A 15,517-nucleotide genomic window follows, 5' to 3' on the forward strand; every position below is an offset into this window, starting at 1 on the left:
ATTTACAACAGTGAGAATAAATGGACTATGGTCGAAGCAAACATCAAGTGGCTACTGAATATCGTCATTACCCCACCTTATGTGATGATGGGTAAGGGACATAATCTAACTAAGATAATAAATAGTGGTATCGTACTCGCGGCCTATATCCCGTCAAAACGAAAAAGTGTGTTAGTCTCTCCCCTGCCAGAAAAACCAGGTCATATGTTATATAGTCGTCCGGCAATCAAAAATGTTAGTTTAAATTTGATTGCTGATTTCAATGATATTAAAGTTAACTTGAGTGCAATACCTAATATTTCTACGCTTATTATTGAAGTCTTGTTCGGAGATGCACCGGTAGATACCTTCGAAATATTACCAGGTCTATTGATTAAATGGCTCAAGAAACACGAGCGTCAACGTTGCAGTATTATTCATGTCGGAGCATCACCCATTGCAACCATCGAGGGGGTTCAAATTATTAAAAGTGGTAGTATTTCTCTTTCTAAGATATTCTTGCCGTATAATATACATTTGATAAGGTTGATGTATACTCTCAAAACATTTAAGCAAGACCAATTAAAGACTATTATATATTTGTAATATACACTATGAGTTTATATCCAGCACTCGATGAAAAGATGGAAACTGTTGATGGATTTCGATTACATCAAATAAGCGACATAAAACATCGAATAGAGAAGGATAGGGAGTTTAGACTTGGATTGTATAAAAAGTATCGCAGAGCCGTGAATGCTCTGGATGGAGTTGACACCGCTCTTGTAGTGGCTGGCATGGGACTCGGTGTAGCCGGTGTCGGTTTACTATCAACTATAATCGCTGCGCCTATCGTGCTCGGCATGGAAATAACCGCTGGAGTCTCGGGACTTGCAGGAATAGCGATAAAATTCATTTCTCGTAGGTTACAAAAGAAAGCATTACAACACGATAGTATTTGGATACTCGCGATGCAAAGTTGAACAGCATTGAGGATCATATTTCGACAGCAATGGCTGATTGTAAGATATCCGAGTAGGAGTTTCGTTTAGTGTTGTCGGAACTCACCAAATACAATGCAATGAAGCAGGAGATTCGATCAAAATCTTGTAAGACCAGTGGTATTAGCGAAGACGAGAAAATAAAGTTCATAGAATAGGGGAGGCAACAAGCGCGTCAATTATTCCGTGCCAAAAGCAAAGAACTGGTTGGAGATTAAAAATAGATTGCTTACTATCATTAGATCACATTTAGAAGAATGCTTACATAAATATATAATAATGGAGAATTACAAACCAACAAAGGAAGAACTCGAAAAAGCTATCGAAAGATTTATGCTCAAGGACAAAATTATCAAATGGAGAGAATTACCACAAGGTATATATCATATCAGTGATGTCAAACCAACCAAATACGGTCATCAATTGTTTCTTTCCAATTACCAAGAAGAGTATATAGTCTGGTCTCCTAGTAAAATGAACGAAGAACTTAGTAAAAATGTTGAATATCACTTTGATAAAAATAATGGTATACGTATGAGTAAAAATAATAGAGAATATTTTCATTACAATTTAGTTTAATCTCATGAAGATCGTTGAATCGCATCAGCGTTTTTACATAAAAAAATCCCTCTGTGGTGGTGGTATAGGTATATAAATCTGGCTCCAGTGGAGTTGCGGCAGAACCCCCATTACCTATGAAAATGTATATCATAGAAACATTGATTGACTCCAGGTGGTGTTGAGCTAGAGTCAATTTAGTCTAATCTCATGACTATCGTTGAATCGCATGATCATTTACACATAAAAAATTCCCCTTGTAGTGGTGGTATAGGTATATAAATCTTGCTCCAGTGGAGTTGCGGCAGAACCCCCATTACCTATACTACTTTACTGAAATCGTATTCGACTACCAAATGTCCATACAAGTAACTCTTGCACGCACCCTCAAGGGGTCGTAAATTGAGCCGTTTTGGATGAAAATAAGAAAGCCCAATTGGCATTGTGCCGTTTGGGCTAGTAACCTATGGAAGCCGGAAGAGGAAGTATGTAGGCCTTGTTGATGGTGTCATGGTCACCGTTAGCTCAGAAGACTGACAAACCTATCAACAACGTAAGATATATAAATATTTTTGTTTTGATGTGTACTATATCTAGTCTATGTGTTGGTAACTATCATAGTAACGTTTTGGTTTATACATTGTATCCTGGATGAGTTGGATGTACCTTCAGCTTGATGTAGCAGCAGTACGAAAATCCAGATGTATTTTGCATGGATCAGCAACACAAAATTTTATAAGCGTCAAATTGCGATTGCGAAAGTGTTGCAGGGGTAGTTCATCACGAAAAATGACAAGCTTCGGTTGTGTTTGTGGAGGTGACATTTGTTCCATTATGAATCACTTCCTCAATCAATCACCCTGTATTAAAATATAACATTAAATAGCATTCAAAGATACGGCTGCATATTAATTATATCCTAGTTTGAGCAGTCACATTAATTCATACACGCAACACATATAGTTACACATCAATAGTTCTTTGTAGATAACTTATATCATATACAATTTACAGAACTTTCAAATGCTAATACATATATTAAATGTCTCTTATCATAACTGAATATATCAGTTACACACTATATAGTTAGAAGAATACCATTAGCCGTGTGGCGTCATAAATATATACTTATTATTTCTAAGAGTAAGAATATATATAAAATTCTAACATGTTGTGTTAAATAATAACACGTAGATAATACATATGAATTCATTCATAAGTGAGTGATAAAATAAAGGATTTATACATACCCTGTGGGTGACACCGGCATGTGTCTATAAACCCACATCATATAGGATTATGGCATTCCTATAAAAAGTAAATAACATAACTATCATGCCCGAATGTATACATACATACATACATACGTACATACATACGTACATACGTACGTACGTACGTACATACATACATACATACATACATACATACATGCGTACATACATCATGACAACCATTTCCTTAAATTATAGAAAACTTCTAATTCTATCCTTACATTCAAAACTCCCGATCAAATCATGCTCTCACACATACTTACATATAAACCCTTTATACTGATAAAATAGAAGATATCTTGATTATTTGATATCATAGGTAAGCATTTACAATATTTTACATTATTGATTACAATATTTAAATGATAAGTTAGAATTCTATTTAGGAAATATAATGTAAATAACTAACCTGAACTATATGTAGTTCATGTCTTGTCTGTGCAGTTATAAGCAGAGTGAATAAAAAGTGTGGAAATGTTAGGGAAGAAAGCTGTAGTTAGATAAAGTTAATAAGCTAGGAAGCTGAAAGCTATTGTATTGACAAGCTAGAGAATTTGTGACAGAGGGACAGGAATAGACTAACCTGTCCACCCTTCAATAAAATGGACCAACTGCTTGGACTCAACCCAAGCATATACATTTTGTACTACAACTAATGAAGATATATACAACAACTTGAAATGAAAAAGCTAAAACTATACTGGACAACAAAAGTTCCTGTGACTTTGAATATAATTTAATGCAAAGTTATGTTTTTTACTCAATCTGAAACAATTTTGGTTTGCAACAAATAAACACTCCTGCAAGTGTTCAAATGGTTTAATTTGCCATACCGACTTCAGAAAATGTGTGATTTCATAAAAAAACATGAACATGCCAAAATGTCAATTTACAAATCAATTGCGTGTGTGTCCACCTCTGGTTGCGATGCAAGCAACACATCTTTGTCTCATGGAATGGACCGGGCGTCGCACAAAGTCCTGTGGGATATCTGCCCATATCTGCTGGAGCATGTTTCGAAGTTCCTTGAGTGTCTGTGGAACACGTGGTTGACGTCGAAGGCGCTGATCCATCTCATCCCACATGTGCTCAATTGGTGAGAGATACAGGGAGCAAGCCGGCCAGAGGATGACTTTCGCGTTGTTTTGTTGAAGAGAATCCTGAACAACTCGAGCAATATGAGGCCGGGCGTTGTCATGTTGAAAGGTAATGCCTGGGCCATGATGACGCAAAAACGTTAGAACAACAGGGCCGATGATCTCATCGTGGTAGCGCTGTCCATTGAGATTTCCCTCTACCACTATCAAACGGGTCCTCTGTCTTACTGTAATCCCACCCCATACCATAACGCTGCCACCCCTGAACCGATCTTCTTCCATGACACAATTATTGACGTAACGTTCACCTTGACGGCGGTACACTCGAATCCGTCCATCGCTGTGGCTGAGGTGAAATGAGACTCTTCAGTGAATAGAACTTGTCCCCACTGCATGGCCATCCAGCGTCGACGCTGTCTGCACCACTGTAGACGTGCTTGACGGTGGTTTCCTGTCAAAATTTGATGTCTGGCGGGTCTTCTGGCGAAAAATCCCTGCACATCTGAGGCGACAACGTATGGTTTGTGAAGATATTCGTCGCAGGCCAGGGATGCTTCTTACAGTCACTGTTGAAACTGGAATCGATTTGGTAGGTGTGTTGTTCGAATCCAGTTGTCTTGTTGATTATTGGTTACGTGTAGCCTGCCACTGCGAGGATGGTCTCTGACTGCATTCGTCTGTTGCCAACGTTGCCATAAACACCAAATGGTGTTTCTGTGGACGTTAAATTGTCTTGCAACATTACGTTGACTCGATCCTGCTTCAAGCATACCAATGGCTCGCAGACGCCCATTTTCGAACAGGCGTGGCATTTTGTAATGTTGAATAATTGCGTAATTTTGTTGTTTTACTGAGTGGTTGTTGTCAGCAGGATGCTAAACAATGCATATGGAATCCCGTTAACGCACATGTTTTTATACCCATTCTTGGGTAGTGAAATGCATGGGGCTTGCATTAAAGTCAACTTTTGTATGGAATGCATGCTTTTCTGTAGCAGTTGCATTTTTGTGACTTGATTCCATACATGTACAACAATATTGAAAACCAAACTTTACTTGTTTGAAAAATACACTAAAATATTGGTGTCACAGGAACTTTTGTTGTTGAGTATATATGCCTAAAAACTGTATGTACAATATCCTGTTACAAAAGTACCACTTTCACTGCCTAGATTTAGCACCTTTGTCGTACATATATAATCTGATAATGATCACAGTATTTGTTGTCTTTGCACACACTCATGGCATTTGTTCTGAGTGACTACATAGATGGATAATATATATAAAATAGACGAAATAATATCTCTAATCTCATTGGTTGACTAGTCCTGTTGTATGCAAATTAGATTGCAGATCGGGGATGCAAGCAAACTATTAGCCAATCAAATCGTGTATAATAATCACATGATACATTCTCTTGAAATTTGATAAAGTTCCATTTTGATATTTTCTGTGCACACAAGTCATGGTGTCAGTCAAAAGGAAATATATAAGTTTTACTTTAAACTTTGACTTTGAAATCCTAACTGTGAGGAAGCCTGATCGTGTAACTCATTGTTATTTCGACTACCGAATCAATCAATCACGCACAGTGTTGTTTCTGAAGACGGTGCTTGCAGGACATATTTTGTTTTCATTTCCAAGAGTTCAATGACGTAACTTTGAGGTATGTTAATGTTTTAACAAAGTTTTCTGACAAATCTGATTACCAATAAAGTCATGTATAACTGGACCGGCCATATGTATCTACGTTCTTAAATTATGGAAGAATAAACACGCTAAGAACATGAAGACAACAGTTCATTTCATGAAGTGATGAATACTTGGCTGATTTTTCATTTCAAGTTCAACCCTTCAGGCACCTGTTACGACTATCCGAGTTTTCTTAACAGTTTACATTGTTCAATCGTTCACCATATGAATTTAATTACCAGTTGATTACTGGACAAAGGCCTATCTGGGTCCCCCTGCGGGTGGCTGTGATAAGGGTCGCTAATCCGGGAGCCTACCAGACAGATCGGGACGCAAACATTCCATTCATTGTTTTTACTCATGGGACAATGGTGGCAAATTTTTAAAATAATGAAGAATTCTGTTTTGCTGGTGAAATAGTCCATCATGTGGGAGACTGGGAGATTTCATCAAATTGCGGGAGTCTCCTGCAAAATGCGGGAGGGTTGACAGGTCTGCTTGACTTGTTTTCAAGCCTCACCTTGCCAAATACATGGAGCGTGCATCAATGCATATTTATTAAATGTCCATTTAGTATTTTGGAAAAAATATGGTTTCAAGTATTTTCGCAGAAAAAATGTCATCATATCCCTTCAGCAAATTCAGGTATCAACAATTGGGTGACAACAAACTTGGTTGACTAGAAATTTGATATAAAACATCACTAGACATGTTCATTTACTGTATCATGATGTAATATACTAAGCTTTCATATAATAATTAGATCCATAGCAAGTGCTTTTATAAATTATCATGGTGTAACATTTATACAAATTTTCTCTCTTATACTATTCAATAAGACAAAAGTTATGTCTACATAGTTTAATAGATTGCCTTGAACTATTTTATTTAGGTAAATCTGTCATCACCTATATTAGAATAGCATTGAGCTGATACTTCAATTTAGACTCATTAAGGTTCAGCCCCCAAACAACGGCCTTGTGCATCATAAAATATTGTGATACTCTTCAAACCTCCAATACCTATTCCTAACAGCTTCAGTGCTTTCAGTTAACAGTGTCACTTCTTCAATCTGCATGTTGTTGAGATGAATATGATTGTAGTTATTGTTGTTATTTGGGTACTTGATTTAGGTGATGCACAATGTGATGGCTGTCGTGTAGTGTTGCTGATGTTTGACATGGGATGTGCTCTGTCATCTTCACAGCACAACAACAAAGCATCTGGTAACTCGGCTGGCCGAAATATACGCATCAACAGTAAGTCCAGTATCTGTAGATCAAGTATTAACAAGCATCATGTAAATTCTATTTTGTCTTAGTTTGAACCGCTGCTGCCGCACATTCTACAAAACCATTCAGCGATTGGCCATCTCAGGGATATGACATCATGCATTTCTCTTTTATGTATTTTTGACATCTTGATTAGTTGTGTCAAAGGTCAAGGCCATCATCAAGGGCATATCTTTGCCTCAAGAAGGATTTACTTTAGGTCAATGAAACGAGTCATCTTGAGAGCAGTCCCAAGATGGAAACAAGGTGTGAGTGACCTATGTATGAGGCCAAGGTGACATAATAGGTCAAACATTATACTTATTTGGCATTTTCACAAAATGCCTTTTTGTGCATGTATTTCTATGCAAGTCTTATGCATATAATAGTTATATTATGAAAAATACTCATGTATGACAAAAGACCCCATAAGGATCCAGATTAGAACAGTTGTCCCAGCAACCCATAAACACCATGGATCATTGCTGAATATATCAATCACTGGATTATCTGATCAAGACTCAATTATTTACTGGCCCCCTTCATATAGCTGAAATATTGCTGATTGCCAGGTTGACCAACAAACAGAACAAATGTATGACAAATGGCAATAATCTCTTGATATTACATTTAGGTCACTGTGACCATATACTCAAATCATACACACAACCCCAGTTGTGAAGCCCGTTGACATACAATAAATGACAAGGAACACCTCTCCCTCTCCTCCTCCCTATCCCCCTCTCCCAAACCCTCTCTCTCCCCCTTTATCTTCCCACTTCCTTTCCACCTCCTTCCCACTCACTCTCCTTTTTAATCCCTCTCTCTCTCCTTCTTACTCCCACTTCCTCTGATTCCCATTCCCTCTCCCTCCCCTTCCCACACCCTCTCCCTCCCCTTCTCTCCCCTTCCCGCTCCCTCTCCCTCTCCTTCCCTCTCCCTCTCCTTCCCAAACCCTCTCCCTCCCCTTCTCTCCCCTTCCCGCTATCTCTCCCTCTCCTTCCCTCTCCCTCTCCTTCCCTCTCCCTCTCTTTCCCACTCCCTCTCCTTCACACTACCTCTCCTTCCCACTCCCTCTCCTTCCCACTCCCTCTCCTTCCCAAACCCTCTCCCTCCCCTTCTCTCCCCTTCCCGCTCCCTCTCCCTCTCCTTCCCTCTCCCTCTCTTTCCCACTCCCTCTCCTTCCCACTCCCTCTCCTTCCCACTCCCTCTCCTTCCCACTCCCTCTCCTTCCCACTCCCTCTCCTTCCCTCTCCCTCTCCTTCCCAAACCCTCTCCCTCCCCTTCTCTCCCCTTCCCGTTCCCTCTCCCTCTCCTTCCCTCTCCCTCTCCTTCCCACTCCCTCTCCTTCCCACTCCCTCTCCTTCCCACTCCCTCTCCTTCCCACTCCCTCTCCTTCCCACTCCCTCTCCTTCCCTCTCCCTCTCCTTCCCAAACCCTCTCCCTCCCCTTCTCTCCCCTTCCCGTTCCCTCTCCCTCTCCTTCCCTCTCCCTCTCCTTCCCACTCCCTCTCCTTCCCACTCCCTCTCCTTCCCACTCCCTCTCCTTCCCACTCCCTCTCCTTCCCTCTCCCTCTCCTTCCCAAACCCTCTCCCTCCCCTTCTCTCCCCTTCCCGTTCCCTCTCCCTCTCCTTCCCTCTCCCTCTCCTTCCCACTCCCTCTCCTTCCCACTCCCTCTCCTTCCCTCTCCCTCTCCTTCCCACTCCCTCTCCTTCCCTCTCCCTCTCCTTCCCACTCCCTCTCCTTCCCACTCCCTCTCCTTCCCACTCCCTCTCCTTCCCACTCCCTCTCCTTCCCACTCCCTCTCCTTCCCTCTCCTTCTCCTTCCCACACCCTCTCCCTCCCCTTCTCTCCCCTTCCCACTCCCTCTCCCTCTCCTTCCCTCTCCCTCTCTTTCCCACTCCCTCTCCTTCCCACTCCCTCTCCTTCCCACTCCCTCTCTTTCCCACTCCCTCTCCTTCCCTCTCCTTCTCCTTCCCACACCCTCTCCCTCCCCTTCTCTCCCCTTCCCACTCCCTCTCCCTCTCCTTCCCACTCCCTCTCCTTCCCACTCCCTCTCCTTCCCACTCCCTCTCCTTCCCACTCCCTCTCCTTCCCACTCCCTCTCCTTCCCACTCCCTCTCCTTCCCTCTCCTTCTCCTTCCCACACCCTCTCCCTCCCCTTCTCTCCCCTTCCCACTCCCTCTCCCTCTCCTTCCCTCTCCCTCTCTTTCCCACTCCCTCTCCTTCCCACTCCCTCTCCTTCCCACTCCCTCTCTTTCCCACTCCCTCTCCTTCCCTCTCCTTCTCCTTCCCACACCCTCTCCCTCCCCTTCTCTCCCCTTCCCACTCCCTCTCCCTCTCCTTCCCACTCCCTCTCCTTCCCACTCCCTCTCCTTCCCACTCCCTCTCCTTCCCACTCCCTCTCCTTCCCACTCCCTCTCCTTCCCACTCCCTCTCCTTCCCACTACCTCTCCTTCCCACTCCCTCTCTTTCCCACTCCCTCTCCTTCCCACTCACTCTCCTTCCCACTCCCTCTCCTTCCCACTCCCTCTCCTCCCCACTCCCTCTCCCTCCTGCTCCCTCTCCCTCTCCCTCTCTTTCCCACTCCCTCTGCTTCTCTCTCCCTCTCCTTCCCACTCCCTCTCCTTCCCACTACCTCTCCTTCCCACTCCCTCTCCTTCCTGCTTCCTCTCCTCCCTCTCCCTCTCCTTCCTGCTCCCTCTCCTCCCCACTACCTCTCCTCCCCGCTCCCTCTCCTTCCCACTGCCTCTCCTTCCCGCTCCCTCTCCTTCCCACTCCCTCTTCCTCTCCTTCCCGCTCCTGCTCCCTCACCTTCCCACTACCGTACCTCTCCCTCTCCTTCCAACTCCCTCTACTTCCCAACCCCTCTCCTTCCCACTCCCTCTCCTTCCAACTCACTCTCCTTCCCACTCACTCTCCTTCCCTCTCCATCTCTTCCAACTCCCTCTTCCTCTCCTTCTCGCTCCCTCTCCCTCTCCTTCCCACTCCCTCTCCTTCCCTCTCCCTCTCCTTCTCCTTCCCACACCCTCTCCCTCCCCTTCTCTCCCCTTCCTGCTCCCTGTCCCTCTCCTTCCCGCTCCCTCCCCTTGCCGCTCCCTCTCCCTCACCTTCCCAGTCCCTCTCCCTCCCCTTCCCTCCCCTTCCCGCTCCCTCTCCTTTCCACTCCCTCTCCCTCTCCTTCCCTTCTCTCCCCTTCCCGCTCCCTCTCCCTCTCCTTCCCGCTCCCTCCCCTTCACACACCCTCTTCCTCCCCTTCCCACTTCCTCTCCTTTCCACTCCCTCTCCTTTCCACTCCCTCTCCCTTTCCTTCCCTCTCCTTTCCACTCCCTCTCCCTCTCGTTCCCGCTCCCTCTCCCTCCAGCTCCCTCTCCCTCCCTCTCCCTCTCCTTCCCTATCCCTCTCCCTCTCCTTCCCTCTTCCTCTCCTTCCCACTCCCTCTCCCTCCCCTTGCCGCTCCCCCTTCCTCCCCATTCCTACTCCCTCTCCCTCTCCTTCCCTCTTCCTCCCCTTCCCACTCCCTCTCCTTCTCCTTCCTGCTCCCTCTTCCTCCCCATTCCTACTCCCTCTCCCTCTCCTTCCCGCTCCCTCTCCCTCCCACTCTCTCTCCTTCCCACTTCCCAGTGACACACAATTTCTCCAATAGTTAGTTAAACAATATGGAATTAAATTTTGAATAAGATTATTGAAATAGACATGACAGATATTAACATCAAGGCGGATAGATCTTCTGAACACTTCAGTGCGGATTTGTTAACCTCCAAATTATCCACATGCCCACAGACAAGTAGTGACAACAAATTCTGCTTGGTGACATTAATGATTCACTTGGTATAGAACAATAGGGTTTTGATCCCCAGTTTTATGTGCATACTTTCAGTCTTTTAATTTAATCAAATCAAGAATTTGATATTGTAACATTGTTTTATGTTTCAGTAATTGAACCAACAAGCATTGGTGAACGCAGTGACATAGCATTACAGTCTCCAAGCTCTCAGCCCAGTGATTCTGGTGCTGCTTCCACAGATACCCAACCTCAACAAGAAATACAGTGACACGTTCTGTATCCATAGATACTCCACATTGAGAAACCATACAGTGACTCGTTTTGTATCCATATATACCCAACATCAACGCTTAAAACTTGTTAATAACTTCTGTACTGTGATCTGTGTCTAAAGTGCATACCTAACACAAGAATTGTAAGCCACTTTTGTGTTGCACAAGACTTGAGATGGCGAGCTCAACACCCAGACTGGAAGACGTGGTTATTGCATACTGTCCATGTGACACAGATTTTGTCAGGAAGTTAGCTGGTAAGTTAGAGTGTAACAAATGGTGAAGCTTAACAATGGAAAGTTAACAAATGGGAAGTGCAACAAATGGGTAATGTAACAAATACGTGTAACAAATGGGAAGTGTAACAAATATGTGTAGTAAATGGTCAGTGTAATAAATGAGTGTAACAAATCGTGAAGTTTAACAATGGAGAAATGTAACACATGGAAAGTGTAACAAATGAGAAGTATAACAAATGGGAAGTGTAATAAATGGGAAGTGTAATATATGGGAAGTGTAACAAATGGGAAGTGTAATAAATGGAAAGTGTAATAGAAAAGTGTAATAAATGGGAAGTGTAATATATGGAAACTGTAACAAATGGAAAGTGTAACAAATGAGAAGTATAACAAATGGGAAGTGTAACAAATGGGAAGTGTAATAAATGGTGAAGTTTAACAAATGGGAAATATAATAAATGGAAAGTGTAACAAATGGGAAGTGTAACAAATGGGAAGTGTAACAAACGGGAAGTGTAACAAATAAGTGTTACAAATGGGAACGGGAAGTGTAACAAATGGGAAGTGTAACCAACTGGAAGTGTAACAAATAAGTGTAACAAATGGGAAGTGTAACAAACTGGAAGTGTAACAAGTAAGTGTAACAAATGGGAAGTGTAACAAACGGGAAGTGTAACAAATGGGAACGGGAAGTGTAACAAATGGGAAGTGTAACAAACGGGAAGTGTAACAAATAAGTGTAACAAACGGGAAGTGTAACAAACGGGAAGTTTAACAAACTGGAAGTGTAACAAATGGGAAGTGTAACAAATGGGAAGTGTAATAAATGGGAAGTGTAACAAATGGGAAGTGTAACAAACTGGAAGTGTAACAAATAAGTGTAACAAATGGGAAGTGTAACAAATGGGAAGTGTAACAAACGGGAAGTGTAACAAATGGGAAGTGTAACAAACGGGAAGTGTAACAAACGGGAAGTGTAACAAACGGGAAGTGAAACAAACGGGAAGTGTAACAAATGGGAAGTGTAACAAACGGGAAGTGTAACAAACGGGAAGTGTAACAAACGGGAAGTGTAACAAATGGGAAGTGTAATAAATGGAAAGTGTAACAAATGGGAAGTGTAATAGAAAAGTGTAACAAATGGGAAGTGTAACAAACGGGAAGTGTAACAAATGGGAACGGGAAGTGTAACAAATGGGAAGTGTAACAAACGGGAAGTGTAACAAACGGGAAGTGTAACAAATAAGTGTAACAAATAAGTGTAACAAACGGGAAGTGTAACAAACTGGAAGTGTAACAAATGGGAAGTGTAACAAATGGGAAGTGTAATAAATGGGAAGTGTAACAAATGGGAAGTGTAACAAACTGGAAGTGTAACAAATAAGTGTAACAAATGGGAAGTGTAACAAATGGGAAGTGTAATAAATGGGAAGTGTAACAAATGGAAAGTGTAACAAATGGGAAGTGTAATAAATGTGAAGTGTAACAAACGGGATGTGTAACAAATGGGAAGTGTAACAAGCAAGAAGTGTAACAAACGGGAAGTGTAATAAATCGGAAGTGTAACAAATGGGAAGTGTAATAAATGGAAAGTGTAACAAATGGGAAGTGTAATAAATGGGAAGTGTAACAAATGGAAAGTGTAACAAATGGGAAGTGTAATAAATGGGAAGTGTAACAAATGGAAAGTGTAACAAACGGGAAGTGTAATAAATCGGAAGTGTAATAAATGGGAAGTGTAACAAATGGGAAGTGTAATAAATGTGAAGTGTAACAAATGGGAAGTGTAACAAATGGAAAGTGTAACAAATGGGAAGTGTAATAAATGGGAAGTGTAACAAATGGAAAGTGTAACAAATGGGAAGTGTAATAAATGTGAAGTGTAACAAATGGAAAGTGTAACAAACGGGAAGTGTAACAAACAAGAAGTGTAACAAATGGGAAGTGTAATAAATGTGAAGTGTAACAAATGGGAAGTGTAACAAATGGAAAGTGTAACAAATGGGAAGTGTAATAAATGGGAAGTGTAACAAATGGAAAGTGTAACAAATGGGAAGTGTAATAAATGTGAAGTGTAACAAACGGGATGTGTAACAAATGGGAAGTGTAACAAGCAAGAAGTGTAACAAACGGGAAGTGTAATAAATCGGAAGTGTAACAAATGGGAAGTGTAATAAATGGAAAGTGTAATAAATGGAAAGTGTAACAAATGGGAAGTGTAATAAATGGGAAGTGTAACAAATGGAAAGTGTAACAAATGGGAAGTGTAATAAATGTGAAGTGTAACAAACGGGATGTGTAACAAATGGGAAGTGTAACAAGCAAGAAGTGTAACAAACGGGAAGTGTAATAAATCGGAAGTGTAACAAATGGGAAGTGTAATAAATGGAAAGTGTAACAAACGGGATGTGTAACAAATGGGAAATGTAATAAATGGAAAGTGTAATAAATGGAAAGTGTAACAAATGGGAAGTGTAACAAATGGGAAGTGTAATAAATGGGAAGTGTAACAAATGGAAAGTGTAACAAATGGGAAGTGTAATAAATGTGAAGTGTAACAAACGGGATGTGTAACAAATGGGAAGTGTAATAAATGGAAAGTGTAGCAAATGGGAAGTGTAACAAATGGGAAGTGTAATAAATGTGAAGTGTAACAAACGGGATGTGTAACAAATGGGAAGTGTAATAAATGGAAAGTGTAGCAAATGGGAAGTGTAATAAATGTGAAGTGTAACAAACGGGATGTGTAACAAATGGGAAGTGTAACAAGCAAGAAGTGTAACAAACGGGAAGTGTAACAAATGGGAAGTGTAACAAATGGGAAGTGTAATAAATCGGAAGTGTAACAAATGGGAAGTGTAATAAATGGAAAGTGTAACAAATGGGAAGTGTAACAAACGGGATGTGTAACAAATGGGAAGTGTAACAAGCAAGAAGTGTAATAAATGGAAAGTGTAATAAATGGGAAGTGTAACAAATGGGAAGTGTAATAAATGGAAAGTGTAACAAATGGAAAGTGTAACAAATGGGAAGTGTAATAAATGTGAAGTGTAACAAACGGGATGTGTAACAAATGGGAAGTGTAATAAATGGAAAGTGTAGCAAATGGGAAGTGTAACATATGGGAAGTGAAATAAATAGTGAATTGGGGCAAATAAGAGTAACAACTGGGATGTGTAGCAAAAGGTAAAATGTAACAAATGTATAAAGATACATATATGGAGAGAGAGAGCTTTGTTTGCAGATGCTTTGCGTGAAGCCAAGTTGTCTGTGTGGTATGCCAGCCCCTCACTCCCACATCACCAGGTGGGACAGCTCAAGAGTCAGGCAATTCTAGGATGCAAGGTGACCGTTGAGCATTTAAAATTATTTTGGGGATTTCAGATACAACTTTAAGTATGGCAGCCATTGCAGCTCTATTTAATTATCTTCTAATGGCCATTACATGGACATCTCCAGGCAGGTGGTGTTTCTCTACCAGTATTGTGTTACAATGTGTCTCCAGGCAGATGTGGTTTCTCTTCCAGTATAGTGGAACAATGTGTCTCCAGGCAGATGGTGTTTCTCTACCAGTATAGTAGTACAATGTGTCTCCAGGCAGATGGTGATTCTTTTCCAGTATAGTGGTACAATGTGTCTCCAGGCGGATGGTTTTTCTCTTCCAGTATAGTGGTACAATGTGTCTCCAGGCAGATGGTGTTTCTTTTCCAGTATAGTGGTACAAAGTGTCTCCAGGCAGATGGTGTTTCTTTTCCAGTATCGTGGTACAATGTGTCTCCAGGCAGGTGGTGTTTCTCTTCAAGTATCGTGGTACAATGTGTCTCCAGGCAGATGGTGTTTCTCTTCAAGTATTGTGTTACAATGTGTCTCCAGGCAGATGATGTTTCTCTTCCAGTATTGTGTTACAATGTTTCTCCAGGCAGATGGTGTTTCTCTTCCAGTATAGTGCTACAATGTGTCTCCAGGCAGATGGTGTTTCTCTTCCAGTTTAGTGGTACAATGTGTCTCCAGGCAGATGGTGTTTCTCTTCCAGTATAGTGGTACAATGTGTCTCCAGGCAGATGGTGTTTCTCTTCCAGTGTAGTGGTACAAAGTGTCTCCAGGCAGATGGTGTTTCTCTTCCAGTATAGTGGTACAATGTGTCTCCAGGCAGATGGTGTTTCTCTTCCAGTATAGTGGTACAAGGTGTCTCCAGGCAGATGGTGTTTCTCTTCCTGTATAGTGGTACAATGTGTCTCCAGGCAGATGGTGTTTCTCTTCCTGTATAGTGGTACAATGTGTCTCCAGGCAGATGGTGTTTCTCTTCCAGTAGAGTGGTACAATGTGTCTCCAAGCAGATGGTGTTTCT

General features: G+C 41.9%; 2 protein-coding genes across 2 annotated transcripts in view; one reads left to right on the forward strand and one right to left on the reverse strand.

Annotated features, from left to right (window-relative positions):
- Positions 1 to 2,009: 2,009 nt before the first annotated feature.
- Positions 2,010 to 15,517, forward strand: part of LOC139456419 (uncharacterized) — a 48,111-nt gene continuing 34,603 nt past the window's right edge. Inside the window, exons 1-4 of the mRNA XM_071238119.1 lie at positions 2,010 to 2,091; positions 6,734 to 6,859; positions 10,808 to 11,187; positions 14,414 to 14,514. Coding sequence (XP_071094220.1) covers positions 11,106 to 11,187; positions 14,414 to 14,514 — 183 coding nt within the window. The 5' untranslated portion in view covers positions 2,010 to 2,091; positions 6,734 to 6,859; positions 10,808 to 11,105. The remainder of the gene's footprint in view (positions 2,092 to 6,733; positions 6,860 to 10,807; positions 11,188 to 14,413; positions 14,515 to 15,517) is intronic.
- LOC139455028 (suprabasin-like) lies at positions 7,856 to 10,345 on the reverse strand. The gene is made up of 4 exons (XM_071236613.1): positions 9,789 to 10,345; positions 9,371 to 9,673; positions 8,639 to 9,323; positions 7,856 to 8,515 (listed from the first exon to the last, which is right to left on the reverse strand). Exons 1-4 carry the CDS (start codon positions 10,343 to 10,345, stop codon positions 7,856 to 7,858), a joined length of 2,205 nt encoding a protein of 734 aa, XP_071092714.1.

This window comes from Haliotis cracherodii, unplaced genomic scaffold (assembly GCF_022045235.1).
Source record: "Haliotis cracherodii isolate W230 unplaced genomic scaffold, xgHalCrac1.p SCAF_11, whole genome shotgun sequence".
In the NCBI taxonomy this organism is placed as follows: domain Eukaryota; kingdom Metazoa; phylum Mollusca; class Gastropoda; order Lepetellida; family Haliotidae; genus Haliotis; species Haliotis cracherodii.